The sequence below is a fragment of the Mobula birostris genome, chromosome 4 (assembly GCF_030028105.1).
Source record: "Mobula birostris isolate sMobBir1 chromosome 4, sMobBir1.hap1, whole genome shotgun sequence".
Lineage (NCBI taxonomy): Eukaryota > Metazoa > Chordata > Chondrichthyes > Myliobatiformes > Myliobatidae > Mobula > Mobula birostris.
Genome location: NC_092373.1, coordinates 136,360,957 through 136,387,057, shown reverse-complemented (window position 1 = coordinate 136,387,057; position 26,101 = coordinate 136,360,957). Strand labels below are relative to the sequence as shown.

The window sequence follows — 26,101 nt, the reverse complement described above, 5'->3', positions numbered from 1 at the left end:
TTTATCCTCAAACTGTGACCCCTTGTTCTGGATTTCCCCAACATCGGAAACAATCTTCCTGCATCTAGCCTGTCCAATCCCTTTAGAATTTTATATGTTTCAATCAGATCCCTCCTCAATCTTCTAAATTCCAGAGAGTATAAGCCTAGTCGGTCCAGTCTTTCATCATATGAAAGTCCTGCCATCTCAGGAATCAATCTGGTGAACCTTCTTTGTACTCCCTCTATGGCAAAAATGTCTTTCCTCAGATTAGGGGACCAAAACTGCACACAATACTCCAGGTGTGGTCTCACCAAGGCCTTGTACAACTGCAGTAGTACCTCCCTGCTCCTGTACTCGAATCCTCTTGCTATAAATGCCAGCATACCATTTGCCTTTTTCACCACCTGCTGTACCTGCATGCCCACTTTCAATGACTGGTGTACAATGACACCCAGGTCTCGTTGCACCTCCCTTTTTCCTAATCGGCCACCATTCAAATAATAAGGCATGCTCCCTAATCCAGGCAACATCCTTGTAAATCTCCTCCGTGCTCCTTCTATAGCATCCACATCCTTCCTGTAATGAGGTGTCCAGAACTAAACACCTCTGAAGCTTGTTCAGAGTTCTGCTCTAGTTAGCCTACTAACAGAAGTATAATGAAATGAAAATGTTTCTTTCAGATTTTTGACACCATTCCCTCCTGAACTGTTAACATTGCAACATGCAAATCTTGACAAAAGCTGGCTTGCAATTTATTTAAAGAGCAATGGCCGTCACATTTCATATCACCTGACTCTCAAACTCTGAATTGTTTTGCCTCCCTTATCTCAAACCAATTAATAAGTTTCCCTTTCTTCTTATTTGTTAATTAACAGCTAAAAATGAATAGGTAAGAGATAAAATAACAAATTTTCTGAATCTATTATGTACAGCGGCATAATTCTACTGTGGGACAAGACCGCCTATAAGTGGGCCCATATACTGATCGTGTCTGAATACACAATTAATAATGTATAAATTGGGTAAAAACCTTTGAAAAAAGAAGACACTCGATGAACCATAAGCTACAGGATGATTGGTATGCGATGACCATTTTTGATCCTTTCTCCAGTTTTTTCTTAAATTACTGCATTTTCTTTCATTCAACACAGAACGCATTGCCATTGCTGACAATGAGAGCATTTAATTATTCATCTCTAAAGGCACTTAACGTGATAGTGAATCATCTTCTTTAGAAATCGTTTACTGGTTCAACAGCGCGAGGTTTAAAAAGAGCTCAGGGCCTTTTGGAACTATTCATCTATCTGCAATCATAATGATCTAATCAGCACGTGGGCCATTAAAAAGAAGCAAGGTTTAAGCGAAGTAACCATTGTTGGAGAAACTGGAGCTGGATGCGCTCAGGGTCGTCCAGGAGACTGAAATCCTCAGAGACATTTACTGAGGTGGTCACACCCAGACTACAGGCAGGAAATGGAGAACTGAGGTGCAGTCAGTGCAGGGTTCCCATTGGTCATTCCCCTCAGGTACTACTCAGTGGGACAGTGGGGCGGTGACCCGGTGAGCTGGGGTAGGGGGGATGATCTACAAGGGCAGAGCAGCAGCCAGGCTAGTGAAACTGTGGCCAGCTCTGAGGTTCAGCAGGAAAGGATAAAGTCAGGCACAGCAATATTGATAGGAAACTCAACAGTTACGAGGACAGTCAGGAGATTATGGCCGCAAAAGAGATGCCATGATGGTGTGTTGTCTCCCAGATGCTAGGATCGAGGAATGCTCAGAGCAGCTGCAAAAGATTCCCAAGAGGGAGGGTGAACAGCCAGATGTCATAGTGCACATTGGCAGCAATGACACAGGTAGAAAGGAGGAAAAAGGTCCTGCGTAGAGTATAGGGAATTAGAAAAGAGGCTGAAGAGCAGGACCCCCAAGGTAGTAATGTCTGGATAACTCCCAGTACCACGTGCTAGTCAGGGCAGAAATAGGATGATAGTATCGATGAGTAGGCTGAAGAACTGGTGCAGGGGGCAGGGTTTCAGATTTCTGGTTCACCAGGACCTCTTCTGAGGAAGACGTGACCTGTACAAGAAGGATGGGTTACACCTGACCTGAGGGGGACCAATATCCTTGCGGCTAGGTTTGCTAGAGTTGTTGGGGAGGGTTTAAACTAATCTGGTAGTTTATAAGGCTGAGAATGGCAGAAGATATACTAGTTGATGCATTGTGTAATGAGACTGAGGAAGGACAAGGAAGGAAGATGGGGCAAAATTGCACTTAGTGCAATGAGCTGAAGTGTAACGTGAGAAAAATCAAAAACTATGAATTATATAGGACTGAAGGTGTTATATTTGAATGCACTCAATATATGGAATAAGACAGATGATCCTGTTGCACAGTTAGAGATGGGCATCACCAAGGCATGGCTGAAAGAAGATCATAGTTGGAAGCTTAACATCCAACACATTGTCTTGAAAAGACAGACAGGTAGACAGAAAGAAAGAGTGAAGGGGCTTTGTTGGTAACAAATGAAATTAAATCCTTCGAAAGAGGTGACACAAGATCAGAAGTTCTTTGTGAGTAAAGAAACTACAAGGATAAAAAGATGCTGATGGGAGTTATATACAGGCCTCCAAACAATAGGTAGGATGAGAGATATAAATTACAACGAAAGGTAGGAAAAGCATGTAATAAGAGCAATGTTATGACTGTCACGGGAGACTTCAAAATCAGTAGATTTGGAAAATAAGGTTGGTGTTGGACCCCAAGCGAGGGAATTTGTAGAAAGCCTACGAGATGGCTTTTCAGAGCAGCTTCTGGCTGAGCTCACAGGGAAAAGGCAATTCTGGGTGGGGTGTTGTATCATGAACCAGATTTGATAGAGAACTTCAGTTAAAGCAAGGGTAGGCAACCTTCAGCACAAATGATTTTCTAGCATGCGTTATTCATTAATTTGAGGCCAAACATAACTAGATGTATTTAAATAATGGATAATTCCCATATTTCAAATTTTTTATGGCATTTATCTGGCCCACCGTTCACTCATTAATATGCGATTCAGCCCACCGAGGCAAAACGGTTGCCGACTCCTGAGTTAAAGGAACCTTACGGAATCAATGATCATAATATGATAGAATTCACTCTGCAGTAAGAGAGGGAGAAGATAAAGTCAGATGGATCAGTATTTCAGTAGGGGAATTACAAAGGCATGAGATGGAGCTGGCCAAAGTTGATTGGAAGGGGGCACTATGAGGGATAACAGCAATGAATGCAGTTTCTGGGGGCAATTCGGAAGGTGCAGAGGAGATACATCCCAAAGAGAAATGAGGCAACTATAGCTGACAAAGGAAGTCAAAGACAGCATAAAAGGAAAAGAGAGGGCAAATAATATCGCAAAAATTGGTGGGAAGATGGAGGATTGGGAAGAAAAGGTGACTAAAAAAGAAAAGATGAAATATGAGGATAAACTAGCCAATAATATAAAAGAATACCAAAAGTGTTTGTAGATACATAAAAAACAAAAAGGGAGGCAAGAGTGGACATTGGACCTCTGGAAATTGACGAGTTACTAATGGAGGAACAAAGAAATAGTAGATGAACTTCATAAATATTTTGCATCAGTTGTCATGTGGAGGACACTAGCAGTATGGCTGTCAGTGACTAGTGGTGGTCCACAGGGATCAGTATTGGGACCGCTACGTTTCATGTTATACATCAACAATTATTTGGACACAATTGATGTCTTTGTGGCCAAATTTGCAGATGATGCAAAGAAAGATGGAGGGGCAGGAAGTGTTGAGGAAGTAGGGAGTCTGCAGAAGTACGTAGATTTGGAGAATGGGCAAAAAAGTGGCAGATGGTATATAGTTTAAGGAAATGTACAGGCATGCACTTCGCTAGAAGGAATAAAGGCATAGATAATTTTCTAAATGGGGAGAAAATTGAAAAATCAAAGAGGCAAAGGGACTTGGGAGTCCTTGACTGTTTCAACGCTTAAACTCAGATCTGAATGTCTGTCTGTCTGTCTCTTGTTTTACGGCGGTTGACATCCAGCTTAATGGTGCATTACCGCCACCCTCTGCTCCAGAATGTGCACTAGACATACATTCTAAATACACACACACACACACACATATCACCCTCCCATCTTTGACCATCCTAGTATCCCATTCCTGTTTATTCGTCATATTCTATAAAAAACCCCTGTACCCCTTAAAAACTCTAAAAATACCTGGACTTGTGCTCTCTCACCCATGCCCAGCAACCCTTTTAATGTGAATTCCTGCATCCCCAACTCCCTTAATTTATTTCTCATCATCTCTCTCTGTATCCCATACTTCCTGCAACTCAGAACTACATGTTCTACTGACTCCTCTTCCTGACATTCCTCACACAATCCTGTCTGGTGTTTCCCTATCATTTTCAATGTTTTGTTTAATGCACAATGCCCCAGCCTTAACCTAGTCCACACAATTTCCTCTCTTCTGTTTCCATTACCTACCTTAGTAACTGCAACACTCTTTTGTATTTGATATAAATGCCTCCCTTTCCCCTCCCTGTCCCATCTTTCTTGCCACATTCGGTTGACTTTTTCCCAGATTACACACTTAACCTCTGCTTTACTGATACTAATGTGCATTTCCACATTTTCTTTCTTTAACGCCCTCTTTGCCAACTCATTCACCCTCTCATTCCCCTTCACCTCTACATGTGCTGGAACCCATAGAAATTTTACCTGACCTCCCTGATTTGCAATTCTTGTAACTAACTGAAGGACTTCATAAAGTACATCTTGCCGACTGTTTGTGTGAAAAGACCTTAAGCTTGCTAGAACTGAGGATGAATCTGAACATATCAATGCTTTGGCTTGTCTGGCTTTCTGCACCCATTGCAACGCAACCAACAATGCCAGCATCTCCACTGTAAACACCCCTAACTTATTAGATGTTCTTCTGCTGATTCCAATTTCTTTTGCTGGTATTACCACCCCAAACCTTGTCACACCTGTTTCAGGTTCTTTTTCAGATCTGAATAGTAAATTAACAGGCTTATAACAACCTGGTAATAGTTAACAACTGCCAGATAATTTCAATTGTCCTGAATGCTAACAACTAGACATAACGATTTTCATTCCTTTGGGCAATGAATTCTTTTTGACTATTTTAATCCAAAAATATGACAACCAACTTATTTCTCCATTTTTCATGCACTTAAATCTGTGACTGCATATGAATTCATAAGAAAAACAATGGCTTTATAATACAAGTTTTCATCATGTTCCAACTGCTTTGCTCAACAAAATTTGTCTCACTTATTAATGTAAAATTTAATTTTCAAGAGTTGTAAGAAGCTTATCAAACTAGTTATCATGAAGTTTTGATCCAGAACTAATGCAGCAACAATCTTCAAGGACTCAGCAGCAATTCCAATTTAACTCAGTACCCTGGACTCCAAGGGGATCAACCATCTGTCCTCATCAAAATTAGTAATATAACAGGTGTTACAAATCTTTCAGATGTTATCACTTGCTATGCTTTTTAATTAACTTGCCACTTGTTTTTGGTATATGATGTAACTCAGCAATATAAAATCAAGTTGATTGTTCTTACCCGGTTCTTTGTAAAAAGCAAATCAATAGTCGCATCTGCAATGATATTCATGCGCAATTCAAATGCTAGAATTTGCCGTGGTTTTCTAGGTTTTGCTGGTTCAGTAACTTTCAACTTCTGATAATCAGCTGGAAAGAAAAACTTCCATAAACATTCCCTGTAACAAAACAAAGCATTTTAAACATTAATTTTGTTTGCAAATAACAAAAGGCCAACTACACAGAGGTTAGATAAAACTAAAATGTTTGTTTCAGGCAATATTATTTTAACTTTTCTCAAATATTATGTACCATATATGTACAATTTCTACAAAGTGGTCAATGCTCACTTTTATTTAAATGAAAATAATTCAGTTCACTTATTTTCTTTTATTAGAAAGCTAAGAATCATTTAGACATATTTATCAACATTGATCATCAATTTTTCAAAGATTATTATCATCATCCATTTGCTAATTCTTTAATGAAGTGCAGATATTCAGGATTCCAAAAGTACTAAATAGATTCTACTTGTTAAATAAAAACAACTTATGCAAGCAAACACAAATGCAATTATTTACAAGAGCATTTGTATTTATCTACCATCTCCAACAAAATAAAATCAGATCTCCCCAAGGGGAAACACTAATGCCAATGTCAGTAAAACTGGAGATGAAATGCAGAATGAGGGCTTTGATCTTAAAGGTGGAACTATATCATCCAAAATTAAAACAAGTCAGCCCTTTATCCCATTAGGAATAATGAAAATCTTGTCTTAATTTTGCCACCAAAGGGTGTACAAGACAAACATGAAGTTTAAAATAGCACTAGTACCAATTTATACTTATTTCCCCTATATTTATCAAGGATTATTGGAATTGGCATCATTTTGGAAGGAATTAAGGAATCAGGATATGTTAGATAGAGATCATGCAGATGTGACTGAAATGATAAAACTACAGATGAATTACATTTACAAAAACTGTAAGTAAGAACATCACATCTCTATTTGTATTCAAAAGAAAACCCAGCAACTGAAGGTGGAAAACTAACACTATTTCCAGATTTTAGAAGAACTAGATCAAGATTAGCGAGCAAAAAAGCAGATAGCTTAATGACAATAGAAAGCAAAAGTTATGAACAACTTACACAAAAAACATAGATTAAAACATAAAGCACCTACAATCTAATATTGCGACACTGAAGTTGAATGCAATTTCAAAGCTGAAGATCATAATTATATAGATGCTATTGATATCTTTATAAAAAACTGAAGGAAGTAACAAAGACCAGAGGCGGCTTTACAACAAATTTAATAACTTTGCAAGTTACAAAACTGGAAACATACTATATGCAATAAGCATTGTTATCTAAATCAGATGAAATATCCAGAGGAATATATTAATGAATAATTGCAAGGGTTTTATGAATAAAACAGTAGGTTTTATATTTATAAATCGACAATAAAGAATCCAACAAGTTGGGTTAAACATACAAAACCTTGGCTGCTGATCATAGAAGCCCTGGACCCCATACTGCACTAGGGATACAAAGACATTGGCAAAACTGCAAAAAAGATTCATAACGTGGAGATTCATAAATTAAGAAGTTGTAAGAAGCAGAACGCATCTGAACATCCTGGGGGTATTTGTTCTCTAGAAACATCGAAGGGTGAAGAGTGATCTAATAGAGACTTTATCAAAATATGGTTTGATTAAAAGATGCTTCAATTTAGGAATATGGTCAGCTATAATTTGCATCTATAAATAAGATAATTACTAATTCTAAAGAATTCCAGTAAGTTGATAATAAATTCAGGAGAAACTTTTTTATCCTGAGGGCAGTGAGAATACATTTGCTAGCACATTTAGTTACAAAGCAACTACTATGAGCTAGATAGGAACATGAGAAGATAATTTTTTTATATATATTGGGAAGATGAATAGTACCAGGGTGTGAAGAGGCTGAAGCAGCTTATGTAGTGTCTATAAAAAGTATTGGCCACCCCACCCCACCCCCACAACTTGGAAGTTTTCATCTTTTATTGTTTTAAATCATTGAATCACACTGGATTTAATTTGACTTTTTTGACACTGGTCAACAGAAAAAGACTCTTTCATGTCAAAGTAAAAACAGATCTCTATAAATTGATCTAAATTAATTACAAATATAAAATGCAAAATAATTGATTGCTTAAGTATTCACCCCTTCAAGTCAGTATTTAGAAGATGCACCTTTGGCAGCAATTACAGCCTTGAGTCTGTGTGGATAGGTCTCTAATAGCTTTGCATATCTGGACACTGCAATTTTTCCCCTTTCTTCTTTAAAAAAAAACTGCTCAAGCTCTGTCAGATTGCATGAGGATCATGAGTGAACAGCCCTTTTCAAGTCCAGTCACAAATTCTCAACTGTATTGACGTTTGAACTCAGGCTTGGCCACTCCAGGACTAATTCTGTTGTTTTTAAACCATTACTGTGTAGCTTTGGCTTTATGATTAGGTTCATTGTGTTGCTGCGAAACAAATCTTCTCCTAAGTCGTGGTTCTCTTGCAGACTACATCAGGTTTTCCTCCAGAATTTCCCTATATTTTGCTGCATTCATTTTACCCTCTACCTTCACAAGCCTTCCAGGGCCTGCTGCAGTGAAGCATCCCTACAGAATGACGCAGCCATCACCATGCTTTACGGTAGGGATGGTGTGCTTGATGTGCAGCATTTGACTTATGCCAAACATAGCGTATAGTCTGATGGCCAAAAAGCTCAATTTTGGTTTCATCAGACCATAGAACCTTCTCCCAACTGATTTCAGAGTCTCCCATATGCCTTCTGGAAAACTCTAGACGTTACTGCATGTGAATTTTTTTTTTCCCCAACAGTGGATTTCTCTTTGCCACTCTCCCATAAAGCTAAGGCACCCTGGCAACAGTTGTTATATGTGCAGTCTCTCCTATCTCAAACACTGATGCTTGTAACTCCTCCAGAATTGTCATAGGTCTCTAGGTGGCCTTCCTCACTAGTCCCCTTCTTGCATGGTCACTCAGTTTTTGAGGAAGGCCTGTTCTAGGCAGATTTACAGCCATAGTCTTTCCATTTCTTGATGATTGACTTAACTGTACTCCAAGGGATATTCAGTGGCTTGGAAATTTTCTTGTATCCATCTCCTGACGTGCTTTTCAATAACCTTTTCGCAAAGTTGTTTGGAGTGTTCTTTTGTTTTCATGGCGTAGTTTTTGCCAGGATACTGACTTACCAGCAATTACACCTTCCAGATGCAAGTGTAGTTTACTACAATCAACTGAAACACCTTGACTGCACAGAGGTCTCAAAAACAGATCTCCATTTAACTAATTACATGACTTCTGAAAGTAATTGGCTGCACCAGTGATGATCTGGTATGTCATATTACAGGAGGGTGAATGCTTATACAACTATTTTGTGTTTTATATGTGTAATTAATTTAGATCACTTTGTAGAGATCTGTTTTCACTTTGCGAAAAAAAAGTATCTTTTTCTGTTGGTTAGTGTCAAAAAAGCCAAATTAAATCCACTGTGATTCAATGTTGTAAAACTTTAAAACATGAAAGCTTCCAAGGGGGGAGGGATGAATACTTTTTATAGTCACTGTAAATCTATAAATCTTATATAATCCTTTGGATCTGAATTGAACTATGCAGCATAAAGATCGCCAAATGGAACATAAAACTATAGAGGGATATTTAAAAACAATCCAAAATGCTGGAAATCTGAAATGAACACAGAAAAACAAACACTATCGTACAAGACGGTGGTGAGGCTACAATTGGACTAATATATAGTTTTGGTTACCCTGTTGTAGGAAAGACATGAGGGCCTAACCTTATAGGGAGAGGGTGGGTGGGCTAGGAGTTTATTCCTTGGAACATAAGGGAATGAAGGGTGACCTCACAGTAGTGTATAATAGACATGCCAGTCATAGAAAGGGTGAGTGCAAAGTCATTTTCCCAAGGAAAAGAAACCAAAGATTAGAGGACACAGGTTAAGGTGAGGGGAAAAAGGTTTAACAGAGACCTGAAGAGCAACTTCTTAATGCAGGGATGATGCATGTATAGAAAAAGCTGCTAGAAAAAATAGTTTAGATAGGCACAATAACAATATTTAAGAGAATTTGTATAAGCACATGGACAGGAATCACTTAGAAAGATATGAATTAAATGAGGTCAAATGGAACTAGCCAAGGTGGGCACCATGGTCAACATGGACAAACTGAACCAAAGGACCTCTTTTATGCAGTATGACACTATAATTGTAAGCATTTAGGAGGGCAGGCAGCACCTAAAATTTTTTTTTAAAGTTGTCTGACATGAGGTGCATTTCCAATTTATTTTGGATTTTAAACATAAAATCTATATCTAGTGGTGCAAAAATCACATTGAGGTTAAATAATCTGAAGGTCAAACATGTGATCAGCAATCTGCAGTGAAGTCCAAAGTTGGAGACCTGATCCGTGCGAGTCTGAGAATCTAGGGCCAAGGACAGGAGGCTTGGAGCCCTGTCTGGATGGGTGGGAAGGATGGGAAAATTGAACTGAATTGAATTGAATTGACTTTTTTTACTTACACCTTTCAAATAGATGAGAAGTAAAAATCTTTACGTTATGTCTCTGTTCAAATGTGCAATTATTGTAATTTATAATAAATATTATGTACAACGAGATGGTCAATATAACATAGAAATACAGTAGCGTCAGCATGAATTAAACAGTCTGATGCCTGGTGGAAGAAGCTGTTCCGGAGCCTGTTGGTCCTGGCTTTTATGCTGTGGTACCGTTTCCCGGATGATAGCAGCTGGAACAGTTTGTGGTTGGGGTGACTCAGGTCTCCAATGATCCTTCGGGCCCTTTTTACACACTGTCTTTGTAAGTGTCCTGAATAGTGGGAAGTTCACATCTACAGATGCACTGGGCTGCCTGCACAACTCTGCAGAATCCTGCAAATGAGGGAGGGACAGTTTCCATTCCAGGCAGTGATGCAGCCAGTCAGGATGCTCTCAATCGTGCCCCTATAGAAAGTTATCAGAATTTGGGGGGCCATATCAAACTTCTGAGGTGAAAGAGGCGCTGTTTTGCCTTTCTCACCACACAGCCAGTATGTACAGACCACGTGAGATCCTTGGTGATGTTTATGCTGAGGAACTTGAAACTATTCACCCTTTCAACCCCAGTTCCATGGATGTCTATAGAGGTTAGGCTGTCTCCATTCCTCCTGTAGTCCACAATCAGCTCCTTTGCTTTTGCGACGTTGACAAAAATGGGGCTTGTTTTGCTGTTGTCTTGTTTTGTTCGGTTCTTCTGCTGTTGTTGCTGCTGCTTATGTTGTTCTGTAAAGCATTATGGACATGCTATGTTGGTGCCGGAATGTATGGCAACACTTGTGCTGGCTGTTAATGCAAAGACTGCATTTCATTGGATGTTTCGACGTACATGTGATAAATCTGAAATGAGGTAAAAATTCAGCATAGAAAAAGTAATGAAAGGAATTCCATTTAAAATGGTTTTAAACAGATGATGCAAAATTCACAAAGATCATTTTGCATGCCACAGTTCCCCAGGATTGCATAGGAGAGAGTGTTTAAAAGTAGCAAGCGGGGTAGTTGGCACACTTTACATTTTAAGTTACTATGCATAGTTAGGCACTTGATTAAAAAGATAGATAGATAGATGGATAGGCAGCTTTCAAATCTACTCAGCATTTTTTCTCCAGTCCTGCCGAAGGGTTTCAGCCCAAAATGTCGACTGTACTTTTTTCCATAGATCTCCAAATCATTCAGGAGGATGAGGGGTTGATAGAATGGACATACTCTGAGGTACAGTAGTTTCACTCAAGGTGTAGGACACAGTTAACTAGGTGACAGTCAGGAGGGGAAAAGGGGATAGGCAACCTGTGCAGAGTAACCCTGTGACCGTTACGCTCAACAACAGGTATATCACTTTGGATACTAATGGAGAACAGAGGAAAGTCATAGCAGTCGGGTCTCTGGCACTGAGTCTGGCTCTGTGGCTCAGAAGGGAAGGAGGAAAAGAGGTGAGCCTTTAGCAATAGTGGAGTCATTCGTTAGGGAAACAGAAAGGAGGTACTGTGGACAAGAATGAGATTCCCAGATGGTATGTTGCCTTCTGGGTGCCAGGGTCAGGTACATCTCGGATCAAGTCCTCAGCATTGGTATCAGAAATTGTGATGGTATCAGAAAGGATCTGGCAAATGTGCTTTGGGACAGGCAGTTTTCTGGCAACATGGACTTGCTAAGTGGAAGGCCTTCAAAGTGAACTTTTGAGAGTACAGTATCTATATGTTCCTGTCAGAATAAAAGGAAAGGATAACAGGTTTAGGGAACATTGATTTTCAAGAGATAATAAGCACAAGTCAGTGGATGTTGTCTATGGACCCTACCAAGGTCTTTAACAAGGTGCCACATGGGAAGTTGGTCAAGAAAGTTAAGTCACTTGGCATTCAAGATGAGGTAGTAAACTGAATTAGACATTGGCTTCACAGGAGAACCCGGAGAGTGGTAATAGATAGTTGCTTTTCTGACTGGAGACCTGTGACCAGTGGTGTGCTGCAGGGAATAGTGCTGAATCTGTTGTTGTTGCTTGTCATCCAGATCAAAGATCTGGATGATAATGTGGTTAACTGAATCAACAAATTTGTGGATGATACCAAGATTAGGGGTGTAGTGAACAGCTAGGAAGACTATCAAAGCTTGCAGCGGGATCTGGAAGCTAGGCACTTGATTAAGCATCTGAAAATGGCAGATAGAATTTAAGGCAGACTAGTGTATGGTGCTGCACTTTGGGAGGAGCAGCCGGGGTAGGTCTTACATGGTGAACTATAGGCACTGAGGAATTGATTTGAACAGAGGGATTTGGGAATACAGATCCATAACTCCTTGAAAGTGGCCTTATAGATAGATAAGAGTTGTGAAGAAAGCGTTCGGCATATTGTCCTTCATAAATTAATGTATTGAGTACAGGAGTTGAGATGTTATGTTGAAATTGTGTAAGACATTAGTGAGGCCTAATTTGGAGTACTGGTCACCCAATAACAGGAAACATGTAAACAAGGTTGAAAGAGTGCAGAGAAAACTTACAAGGATGTTGCCAGGACTTGAGCACCCCAGTTATAGAGAAAGATTGAATAGGTTAGGACTGTATTCCCTAGGGCGTAGATTGAGGGGAGATTTGATGGAGGTATACAAGATTATAAGGGAATATATAGGGAGAATGCAAGCAGGCATTTTCCACTAAGGTGGGTGAGACTACAACTTGAGGTCATGGATTAAGGGTGAAAGGTAAAATGTTTAAGGGGAACATGAGGGGAAACTTCTTACTCAGAGGGTGCCAGCACAAGTGGTGAGATGCAGATTCGATTTCAGCATAGGCAGATTAATGGCTTAGCACAAACTAGGTCGACTGAATGGCCTGTTTCTGCGCTGTAATATTCTATGACTCCATCTTTTCTTAAAAAGTGAACTGAAGACAGCAAGGTGTAGTGTGTGAGTAAATAAAATAAACCTTTAATGTACAAGTTAGCAATACAAAAATAAAAGCAATAAACATAAAAATGTAGTACTTTTCCTCTCGCTATCATTTAACGTGAGTTTTGAATAGCAGAAATAACTAACAAAAATTAACTGGTGGCATCAAAAATCTTGGAGGCAGTAAAATAAATTACAAAGAAATCATTGAGGCAGGTAATTTAGAAATTGTGGCAGCTGTGTTCATATTTTAACATCATGGTATAATTCTCCTTGAAATAATTTTTTATCATCATTTGTTAATCCCTTAAGCATTACTGTTAAACAAAATGTTGGTCAATGATATTCTATATCATCAAAATTGTTGCAAATTCATAGTCTTGATGCAATCACCTGAATTTTAAAAAATGTTTTAATAGCATCTAAAAGATTCTCAAGACTGGACAAAACCTGTTCAATAAATGACAAAATATACCATTAAAAAAGCCAAATGTTGTTTGCAAAATTTAAAAAACATTAAGCAAACCATCTATGTGATGATTTGTACATGTAATTTTAAAATTGCATACTGATTCATTACAGATTCATTTATCACAAAAGCCCCTTAAGGTTTAGAAAAAATGCAATAGTAATAATACCTTTTTCATTTAACTTTATCTTCTCTAAAAGTGCTGACTCATACACTACACTTTTGTAGTCACCTGTGGTACATAATCAAACTAATCTGTATTCTGAGATGAAGTCCTCCAGGTCACTGAAGTAAGGATATATACTGAGCCAAGACTTCCTTTCTGGAACAATCAAGTATCTGAATCAATTTTTCTCTACACCAGCTACAATCCCAAATACAAGCTAATTTTCACCCATTAGTAACTGAGATCAGTTTCCAGGCCAATCTTCTCATAAAAGCATGACAAGCCAATTATAAAATAATAATCAATGTTCTCATTGTTAGATCTTTGGGATTTAAGAAATATTAAGTCACCAGACAATAGATGTCATTTTGTTTCATAAAGAATCTTATTAGAGTAAGTGGATGAGATTTGCCCTGACTGTTTCAAAAAAAAAACAAATCTCTTAAGCGGGCTCCTGCTGTGAACTGGAAGTTGCAATCTTAGAAGACAGTTTTTCATTGTCTTTTAACTGAATTAGCTGCTGCTCCATTCCATAACAGCTGAAGATGTTTGTATTTCCATAGGTAACTTCCGTGTCTTGAAAAATGCTTTAAAAACTTCTGGGAGAATTTGCATAAATCAGATTTACATAGATCAGGACTTTTGCAACTCAGAGAGACCAGTTTATTTGAAATCAGAAGATCTCATTAAAGAAACAAAGGACAAGGAAAGACAAGACAGCAGTCAAAGAAGGGAGTAAACCAAAGGGCTCCAGCTGGATAAACAGCAATAATACTTTCAAAAAGATGAAATATTACAAAATGGGAAGAGGATTTTGAAAATTCAAAGATAAAAATGAATAAAGGACCAACTAAGTGCCAAAGAGAATAAAGAAGTTGCCAATCAAGATGCTTTTCATTTAAACCTTGCCAACTAAGGAATAGAATTGGAAAGTAGTTACTTTTACAACTGTAAATCACACTTAAAGTATCAAGAATTCTCCTGAGTTCAAATATCTCTAGATAGTCTATCAAATTTAATGCATTTTAACTACTCAGTTACCAACAAATAGAGGTAATTTATTACTCTTTTAACCATTCATATTATTGTGATAACCATTCATAATTTTGAAACACTGTTAAGGTAACTCTTATTATGCTATGCTATTGAAAAGGCACTATCTTAATTAAATGTTTTAATTTCTTTTATATTTTCCTACTACAGAATGTGATACTGAAAATACTGCCTGAGATTTTATGCAGGCTTCTTTTACTCCCTACATTAACTATTTTTATATTCTTCCTTAACTAATTTATGTTATCCAATTGCTCTCCAAACATCACTGCAGATTCCTTCAATCCAATTTCTAGTTGTTCAAAATGTAAAACCTTCCAGGAAAATCACAAACACAACTTGCTTAACATTGTCAAATAATACAAACCCCATCTATCATCTTTCTTCCACCATGCAGCTCTATAACTCTCCAAGAAGAAAGTACACTACATTTGACAGCTCTGCACATTAAGTTAATCAATGAAAATTTTCGTCCAGTTCATGGTTTAAACAACACGTTTCAAAATTTATTGGGATTATTTAACAGCAGTCCTGATGAAAACAAACTTAAAACTTGCAGTCTTGTTTGATATTCTGAATTCACATTTAAAACCGATACCCAGAGTTCAGAGCTACTATTATAAGCATCAGTGCAAACTAGCTCGTTTCAAAGAACAAAATCTATATTTATCATACTATTGGGTGTTTTCACAGTTCAAGAGGAATAGCACGAACATTTCACACGCCCACTGTTGTACTTTATTAAATCACTAGTGAAAACACTCCTGCTAAATATTGAAAGATTCTAATGGGCTTTATCTTTCCTCTTTTGTTTTTATACAGAAGGACATCCTTAAAAAGGGCACATCAAAGAAAAAAACTTCACAATCTCACTGTGTGGCATTTTAAAATATATTTTACATGCACAATGTGTCTAGCACATTGATGAGTTTGAATTAATGAACTCCTGTTGCAAGACATCTGTCCTTGTCATTGAGATACAAACAAAAAAAAAGCAATATACACAAAAAATATACACAATACATTACTGCACCTATTATCTCATGAATCATTTTGCAGTTCTATTTGACAATGTCATTTACAACCTCACAGAATCTAAACCCACTATTACTGGAAATCTAGCATAACAATATAATATGCCAGAATGTCAGTCCAATGGAAATGCTTGAAACAAGAAGCACTAAGCACCAAGAAATGCAAGAAACTTTATATATGCCTTCAATGGTTTTAAATGCAATATGTATTGCATTTAAAACCATTGAAAACATTTATAAAGTTTCACCATCACCATGGATGAATGTGATACATCTGGTTCATTTATACCTTGTATCAATATTCATAAATGCTCTGAAATAAAAATTCCTATTTCAAGAGACATTTTACTCTACTTTGATACTAAAATACAGATGTCAGGATATTAGTCCTCTCATGGTCTCAGAACACATCCTTCACAGTCAAGAAAGCTCACCATTGCTCCTACTTTCTGAGGAGGCTGAAGAGAACTGAATTATGCACATCAACACACGCGGCCACCTGAAGATGCTCAGTTGAGAAAGAACATCCTAATATGCTGTATCACACATATTATAACACACACACACAAAAATCAGTTACTTCCCTCCCCCCCGCAAAGCCCCCTAAGCCATAAGGCTGATCAACACCTCCCTCCATTAACTCACTCCACCACCCCCAAAACTACATCCACATTAGCCACTCAGCAAACTACATCCCTGCATTCACTTCCCACTTTATAGTTACATGTACATGCATTTGTATAGGATTGCTTTCATATTTATATTTATTGTGTTTTTATGCTTATTGGTTTTTTATGCCACTTCGGATCCAGTGTAACAATCATTTTGTTTTTCTTTACATTCTTGTGCTGAAGAATAACAACAAACAATCTTGAACTTTGCCAAGCTGTTGCAATAAACAAGTGAGATAGACATGGAGACATGTATTCCACATTATTTTCATTCCTCAAACAAATAAGTCATCACTTTTATAACTAAAGTTTTTTTTTGCCCCTGCACAGAAGTGGCCCAACCAGGTGTCCTGGTGAAAGATGCAAAGAGCACAGGGAAAAGATCCACCCATAGACAGAGTTTATAGAACCTGTGGCTGAAATGTTTTGTCGATAAAGGTGATCTTGGGCGGAGTTTAGGAGGATGATGGTGACTAACGGCGGTTCCTTTGCTGACATCTTCAGAAACAGCTCTATTTCTTTGATATCTGTTTTTTTCCCTTTCAAGTCTCTTTTGAAGACCCTGACCTCGAGTTACACGCTGACTTCGGTTCTTTGTGGAAATGGGACCCGCTCTCAGGGCCTCACGACCAGCTGCTTTTCAATATGCCAAGGATGCGGTCTGAAAGACTAGCACACCTTCAGGGTGATGGATTTTCGTGACTCCGGAGGCGGGTGGATTCAAGGCCGGTGCTACCGCCTGATGTGTCGTGGGAGTATACGGAAGATCAAAAGCAGCGAGATGGCCGCTGGCTGTGTATCTAGAGACCCTAGTTCTTTGGGTACAGAGCTCGGAAAAAGTGACACAACAGACTTTCAACACCATAAATCAGCGAGTTGTTTTGTTATGTCTCCCTCTCACTGTGAAACAGGGACACCTCTTTTTCCCTTATAAGGGAGAAAGAGAGAGCCTGTGGTATGTCGAATTACCAGGTCAAAGAGTAGTCTTTGGGGCACTACAAGTCTGTGTCTTTACTGATGCTTTGCTGCATGCTTGAGTACTCAGTGGGGAGTGCCAATGCTTTTTGCTAGTGGGGGAAGGGGAGTCACTGCTTTGCTGCTACTTGTGCCTGGAAGGGGTAGTTGGTGTGGGTTTTTGGGTTTTGAACATTTAATTGCCATTCTTCGGGCACTCCTCTGTTTTCGTGGATGTTTGCAAAGACGAATAATTTCAGGATGTATGTTGTATACATTTCTCTAACATTAAATGTACCTATTAAAACCTGGTTAGGAGTACCCCGAACTATTTAACTCCAAGATCAGTTCTTCTGGTGACAGCTGATATGTGTCATAATCCCCAGTTTGCAACTCTCCAGAATTCAGAATGTCACAAGTGCTTTCCATTCTTAAAGAAAATACAATTCCTCTCCAATTGGAGAGCAGGTGACACGAGCATATTGGTTTTGCTGAATTGCAAGCTTCATGGAAATTCAAAAGGTAAATTGACCACACTTACCTGGTACTCCCAAATCAATATGTGAATCACTCTTCAATAACATGCCACTCCTGAATGTAGATAATTCCACATGGTTGATGCCATGCGTCCATGAACATCACATTCTGAAACAAAGTATGATGCCTGCCATTTTTAGCTGCTGTGCCAGAAAACACCTCTCTAAACTGCACTCAGTTCTCTGACAAGTGGTTATGCCTACAGCACAATTACAACTGCAGGCACTGGAGCTGGACTTTGACTTCCCACAATGCAATCCTGCTGCTCGGGTAGTTACCCAGAGTGCTTTCCAAAGACGGTCAAAGTTCAAAGTAAATTTTTTATTAAGGTATATATAAATAAAAGAAAAAACACACACAACAAAGATGGACAAACAACCAATGTGCAAAAGACAACAAACTACACAAATACAAAAAAAAAGCAATAAATATTGTAGAGTCATTGATAGGCTGTGGAATCCGCTCATTGCTGGGGTATGAAGTTTAATGAAGTTATCCTCTCTGGTTCAAGAGTCTGATGGTTGAGGGGTAATAACTGTTCCTGATCTTGGTGGGATGGGACCAGAGGCTCCTGTATCTCCTACCTGATGGCTTCAACAAAAGGAAAGCATGGTCTGGATGGTGGGGGTCTTCAATAATGGATACTGTTTTCCTGTGACAGTACTCCCTGTAAGTGTGCACAATGGTGGGGAGGGCTTTACCCGTGATGGACTGGGGTATATCTGCTTTTGGTATGCTTTTCCATTCAAGAGCATTGGTATTTCCAAACCAAGCCATGATGCAACCAGTCAGTGTATCCTCCACTGCACATTTATATTAGTTTGTCAAAGTTTTAGATGACATGCTGAAGCTTCATAAACTTCCAAGAAAGTAGAGGTGATGTGCGTCTTCTTTATAATAGCACTTACATGCTGGACATAGGACAAACCTTCTGAAATTATAACACTAAGGAATTTAAAACTGTTGACTCTGTCCACCTCTGATCCCCTGATAAGGACTGGCTCATCAAACTCCATTTTCCTTCTCCTGAAGTCAATAATAAGCTCTTTAGTTTTGTCAACGTTGAGTGAGAGGTGGTTGCTGTGTTACCATTCAGCTAGATTTTCAATCTCCCTTGTAGGTGCTGATTCATCACCATCTTTGATTCAACCAATGACAGTGGTGTCATCAGGAAAACTTATATATGGCATTGGAACTGTGGTTAGCCTCACAGTTATAAGCATAAAATTAGTACAGCAGTGGGCTAAGAACACAGCCTTGTGGTTCACCTGTGTTGATAGTGATTGGGAGGAGATATTGTTGCCAGTTGGAACGACCGGGATCTGCAGATTTGTTAACAGAGGATCCAGTTGCACAAGGAGGTATTGAGGCCTAGCACTTGAAGCTTATTGATTAGCTTTGAGGGGATGGTAGCATTGAACACAGAGCTGTAGTCAATGAAGAACATCCTAATGTAAGCATCTTCCCCGTTCAGATGTTCCAGGGTTGAGTGAAGAGCCAATGAAATTATATCTGCTGTGGACCTTTTGTGACAGTAGACATTGGAGCAGATCCAAATTGCTCCTCAGGCTGGAGTTGATATGTTTCATCACCCTCCTCTCAAAGCACTTCATCAATCACAGTGGATATAAGTGCCACTGGACGATAGCCATTGATTCAGATTACTATGCTCTTCTTGAGGTACCTCAGACAGCTGAAGCAAGAGGTGAAAGATAGCACAGGTTCTCAGTAGCTGTCTGGGCCAGATGCTCTTCGTGGGTTCACCCTCCTGAAGGATACACTCACGAAAGCCTCAGAGACCGAAATCACAGAGTTGTCAGGGGCTGTAGGAGTTTGTAAAGGTTTTGTTGGTCAAAGCGAGCAAAGGGCTGTACACTTTGCTACATGTTGCTGCATCCATCACTCCTTGGCCATCAACTGGGCTCAGAAAGAGCAGCAGGAAACACAGGGGGAAGTAAATATTGGATGAGGGAGGAAACAGAAGAGTATAGCAGAAGCTAACAAAGATCCTTCAGGCCTGGTGAAGGGCCTCAGCTCAAACCATCTAATGTTAACTCTTTTTCCATAGGTGCTGCTTGGCCTGCTGAGTTCCTCCAGTTTTTTGTGTGTGTTGCCAAAGATCGATCTCCTTCCCCCTCTCTCCCTGGGTCAATAAGAATATTTTTCATGGCTGCATGGAATAGGAACTTCAAACTCAATAGCATTACTATTCACTATTCTCTGAAACACCAGGATTTTGGGGATTGCTACTGCCTAGAAAATCTCTATAAGGAATCACTATGGCTGCAAGTGCATGGCAGAGGTTGCATATACCCCAGTGAGGAACTCAACATAATATTTGAAAAAGCCATTCCATCAAATCCAAGGATCAAATCATGGTAACTTACCACATAACCCAGAGCTGCAACACAACAAGGAATGATTTCTATTCATGTATTTCGTTCAACATGAAGTAATCCATACATTGTCAACACGAACCAATTCAAAAGCGATACATAGATAGATAGAAAGATAGAAAGAAAGAATCACTGACTTTAGGACCTAGCACCCACACCACCTTTTCCACTCATCTGGTTGCAGTCCACTTGGGTCTCATAATTAATCAAGTACAGATGCTATATCTAAACTATTTTCCATTGTCAATGAAATGTCAAGATTTGAATTGGTGTATGCAAGTACATTCATTTTCCTCCTCAAACCTAGAACTCTGCTCCCAGGACCTGGTTAGGTAGACTTTCTTAATGTCCTGAAATGAGAAAGGCACAAGATTGTGCTTATTTGAACAAAGGAAACAAATAAACAGGGCACAATTTGAGTCAAATGAGATAAGATTGTAGAATTAGAAGAAGGTAGAATGAGAGAAACAGCATTCAATATCAGGATGTCATCATCCTCAGATTTCTGATCTCAACCATAAGGGCATCACCTCTTCCACCAAAACATCTCCTAAAAATTAAGGTGCCAACGTTGCCATGACTCCTTTTAGCATTCATCCAGCTGCATAATGACTTCAAGTAGAGGGTAGATTTAAATGTTTAAGCAACACACATGAAGTCAAGTATCACTGACTAGTATCAACAAATACATGGGGTTCCTGAAATTACTTGGATTTAAACTACTCTACCAGGAGAACCATCAAACCTCACACCAACTACACACAAGTCCTCAAACCAGAAACATCCACCAAGAGTTTGCACTGGTACTAGAATAAATTAGCACAAGTCCCAGCACCATTGTAGCAAGCAATTTTATGAGCCATTAAAGTGTAATCCCTGCGGTGTATATGTTTTGTTGTGCCATTAAATACAGTAGCTAACAGAAGAACAGTAGGTTGTAGCTTACAGCAATATGATTGACCAGATAATTTGTTTGAATTATGCTGACTACTAAGTAATGTCAAAATCACATTCTAAATCATGATGTGGGCTCTTTTATAGGCTACTTAGTAAGGCACCTTGATTTCACATGTCATTCAAAAATCAACAATTCGTACAGAGGCACCCACAGAACTCTGCTCAAACAGCAGCATGGGTTATATAATATTATATCATAAATTAATTCAGACAACATACATCAGGTTTGGTATCATATTGCATTACATGTAAATTTATACAAATTTATTGCAATTTAACACAGAATTGTGACAAAAAATGTAACTGCTTCATTTAATATCTTTATTTCTTAAAAAATCTAAAGTTAGCAAGAAATTTTTTAACTATTCAGTTTAAAATATGAATAATTTCTTTAGTATTATTAGCACAGTTTATCATTCCTAAAATTTCAAACCATTTGAATTCCACATTTGAAAATCTTGCTTTATTCTCAAAAGTTTTAACACCCCTGCATAAACAAGAAACTATCCCAATTTGCTACTCAGCAGATTTATCAGATCACTTCCTTGTTTTTTTTTTAAACAACAGATGCATTGATTCTATTCCCCAGATCATACCAAATATATTTGCCATATTCAGCTTATCTGCAGCTTTGAAATTTAGAAAGGCAACAATTACAATATTCAAATGATACTCTTCATGCCATTTCCAGTCATCCATTCTATTATCCCCAAATTAGAATGAGGTTTAATATCACAGATATATCATTGTATTTGATGTTTTGCGGCAGCAGTGCATTGCAACACATAGTAATAAATGCTACAAACTACAATATATTAAAAAAGCAAATTAAATTAAACAGTAGTGCAAAAAGAGAAGGTAAAAAAAATACTGAGGTAGTATTCATGGATTCATTGTCCATTTGGAAATATCATGGTGGAGGGGAACAAGCTGTTCCTGAAATGTTGAGTATGTGTCTTCAGGCTCCTGAACCACATCCTTGACAGTAGCAATGAGAAGAGGGCATGTCCTGTGTCATGTGGGTCCATAATGAAAGATGCAACCTTTCTGAGGCATCACCTTTTGAAGGTGACCTCGATGCTGGGGAGGCTAGTGCCCAAGATGGAGTTGGTTGAGTCTATAACTTTCTACAACTTTTTCCAATCCTGTACAGTGGCCACTCCATACCAAACACTGATGCGACAAGTTAGAATGCTCTCTACAGTACAGGGGTAGAAATTTGTGAGTGTCTTTGGTGATATACCAAGATTCTTCAAACTCCCAATGAAATATAGCTGCTATCATACCTCTTTTGCAATTGAATCAGTGTATTGGGCTTAAGAAAGATCCTCAGGGAACTTGAAACTGCTCATCCTTTCTATTTCTGATCCTTGTATGAGGACTGGTGTTTGTTGCCTGGACTTCCCTTTCCTGAAGTCCACGATAAATTCCATGGTCTTACTGACATTGAGTGCAAGTTTGTTGCTGCGACACGAAGCAACCAGCTGATCTACCTTGCACCTCCTCGTCACCATCTAAAATTCTGCTAACAAATGTTATGTCACTGACAAATTTATAGATGGTGTTTGAGTTGTACATAGCCATACGAACATGGGTGTAGAGTAGAGCAATGGACTAAGCACACATCCTCGAGGTGCACCAGTGTTGAGTGTTAGCAAGGAGGAGTTATTATTTCTAATCTGCACAGACTGTGGTCTCCCGGTGAGGAAGGATCCAGTTGCAAAGGGAGGTACAGAAGCTCAGGTTTTGGAGTTTGTTGCTAAGAACTGAGGGCATGATTGTGTTGAACACTGAGCTGTAGTCAATAAACAGTAGCCTGACGTAGGTATTACTATTGTCCAGGTGATTGTAGTAATAGATAAATTGCAGCAGGTCCAAGTTCTTGCTTAGGCAGGAGTTGATTGTAGCCATAACCAACCTCGCAAAGCACTTCATTACAGTAGATGTAACTGCCACTGAGTGACAGTCATTCAGGCAGCTCACCCTGTTCTTCTTGGACACTGGTATAATAGCTGCCCTTTTGAAGCAGGTGGCAACCTCCAACTGCAACAGTGAGAGACTGAAGATGTCCTTGAACACTCCCACCAGTTTGTTGGCACACAGGTTCTCAGAGCTCCACCAACTACACCATCAGGCCCAAACACCTCGCAAGGGTTCATCCTTATGAAAGATGTTCTGATGTTGGACTCCAAAACAGATCACAGGGTCACCAGATGCTGCAGAAATTTGTACAGGTGTAGTTGTATCTACCCTTTCAAAGTGTGCATAAAAGATATTGAGCTCATCTGGGAGTAAAGCATCACACCCATTCACGATGTTAGGTTTTGCTTTGTAGGAAGTAACGACCTGCAAATCATACCAGAGGTGACATGTATCCGATTCCATCTCTATCCTCAAACAGAATTGTTTTCTTCCCCTTAAATTAGCCTTCCGTAGGTCGTACCTTGACTTCTTGGATAGTTCTGGATCACCAGCCTTGAGTGCCACAGATGTAGCCCTCAGCAGACTACAGATGTCATGGTTCATCCATGGCTTTTGGTTTGGGCATGTCCGGAATGTTCTTGAAGACACACACTAAACTGCACAGGTCTTGATGAAGTTAGTGACAGTTATGGTATACTCATTTAGATTCAAAGATGAATCCCTGAATATAGTCCAGTCCACCAAGTCAAAGCAGTCCTGTATGAACTCCTCCACTGGCCTTGACCATACACTCTTGGTCCACATCACTGGTGCTGCGGTCTTTAGCTTCTGCCTCTACGCCAGTAGAAGTACAGCCAGATGATCGGAATGTCCGAAGTCTGCATGTGGAATGGCACAGTAAGCTTTCTTGATGGTGATATGTTGGTGGTAGTTGTTCAGAGACTTCTTCAAGCTTGTCTGGTTGAAATCTCGCACAATGATAGGGAAGGCAAAAGGGTACGCAGTTTCACACCTGCTGATTAAGTTGCCTGTCTGACATTGGCCAGAGGTGGAATGTACACTGCTAACAGGATGATGCCAGAAAACTCCCTCAGCAGATAAAATGGTTAATATTTGACTGCTAGATGTTCCAGGTTGCATGAGCAGGATTGAAGCCATCAAGCTCAGTGCTGCATCTAAAATGGCAAGGAGGCAAAGTACACAGCAGTCCTTGATGTCCCTCTAGTCCAGCAGTCTTGCTCTGAGGTCTGTAATTTTGTTTTCCAGAAACTGTACATTCACCAGCAGAATAATCAGGAGTGGAAGTGTAAGGCCTCTGTGTTTCAATCGTACCATTACACCCGCATGCTCTCCCCACTTCCGTTTTCTTAAAGGGGAAAACTGTATATATTTTTTCTTAAGGGGGAGTGTGCCATCCGAGGTTTGTCAATTTTGAGTATAGATATATTTTTTAAATGTCTTAAAACAATGCTGTTTACTGAAATACCCATGGCTGTGACTGTGGATTTCAACTATAGTATTCCTAAATGGAAATATTTCAGAATCCCCATTAGAATTGGATGCTAACAGTCACCACTTAATGGCATCATCTTACCAGAAGAATCAGTTACCTATTAGACTGCTGTATACAACGGAAACATTGATACATCCCTGTTCTTGCCAAAGGGAACATACTTTAACTATGCAATTCTGCTAGAATACACTTTCTGTAAGATTTACAGGTTAGCATAATTAACTACACATATTCAAGGGCTAAACCACTATAACTGAGGTTGACAAGAGATATACAGAAAAGGGAAATTACCAACTCTATTGCTGCATACTAACTTAAATAACATGCTGCAATATATTTCATTACACAATCAACTCTAACCTTCATGTATCAGAATCAACAACCTGCATACTGAGCGACATGTGACTATGAAAACTCTCTCAATACTTTGAGTGAAATACGTCTACCAGTGAGTGACGTTGTAAACAATATACATCAAAGTTGCTAGTGAATGCAGGTCCTGACGAAGGGTCTCGGCCTGAAACGTCGACCGCACCTCTTCCTACAGATGCTGCTTGGCCTGCTGCATTCACCAGCAACTTTGATGTGTGTTGCTTGAATTTCCAGCATCTGCAGAATTCCTGTTTTTTTTGTAAACAATATGTTGGGAACATTGAAGCACAACCTGTTGACAATAAACAGCTTGGGTTTTTACGTACTTTATACAACCAGATGGATGACACGGTTAGAAACAGTTTACACAACTTCCATCTTTTTCTGTGAAGATTACACAAGAATCCACCCAAATACTCCAGGAAGCTGCTGCAAGATCAGTCATGTTTATGTAAATACCTTCATTTGTTACATTAACTTATTGCTATATCTGTATATACAGGAAATATTTCACAGCATGTACAGATCATTTATCAGTTCATCAAAATCAATTTGATTTTTTTGTGAGCCTCCTTCTTGAAATGCTGCGATCCTTCTGGTGGAGATAGTCACACAGTACTGTTAGAAAACAAGTTTCTGAATTTAGTGCAAGTGACCAAAAAAAGGGGGAGGATGGCGTACTTCTAAGACAGAATGGTATACGATTTGGAGAGGAATCATGCAGCTGCTGCTCATCATTCTTGGTGATAGAGGTCATGAGTTTTTTTTAATATATCAGTACATACAAATGACATGTAACTGTAGTGCATTTCACAGATTGTACACACACACACTGCAATAACAGCAAGCTTATTTGATGATGATGGAGCTGCACTCATTCAAATAAACAAAGGAAACCATCACACTACAGATGAAAGAAGAATTTAGTGTATCAGAGGGTGACTGACTCATTAAAGAAATGCTATCTTCTGACTTGCTGCTATATGT

At 39.0% G+C, this 26,101-nt stretch overlaps 1 protein-coding gene across 3 annotated transcripts in view; it reads right to left on the bottom strand.

Moving 5' to 3' along the window:
* The window catches only part of kiaa1109 (KIAA1109 ortholog), a 433,731-nt gene that overhangs the window by 347,117 nt on the left and 60,513 nt on the right, over positions 1-26,101 (bottom strand). For all 3 annotated transcript variants that reach the window (XM_072256106.1, XM_072256108.1, XM_072256107.1), the window contains exon 12: positions 5,583-5,739. In XM_072256106.1, coding sequence (XP_072112207.1) covers positions 5,583-5,739 — 157 coding nt within the window. The remainder of the gene's footprint in view (positions 1-5,582; positions 5,740-26,101) is intronic.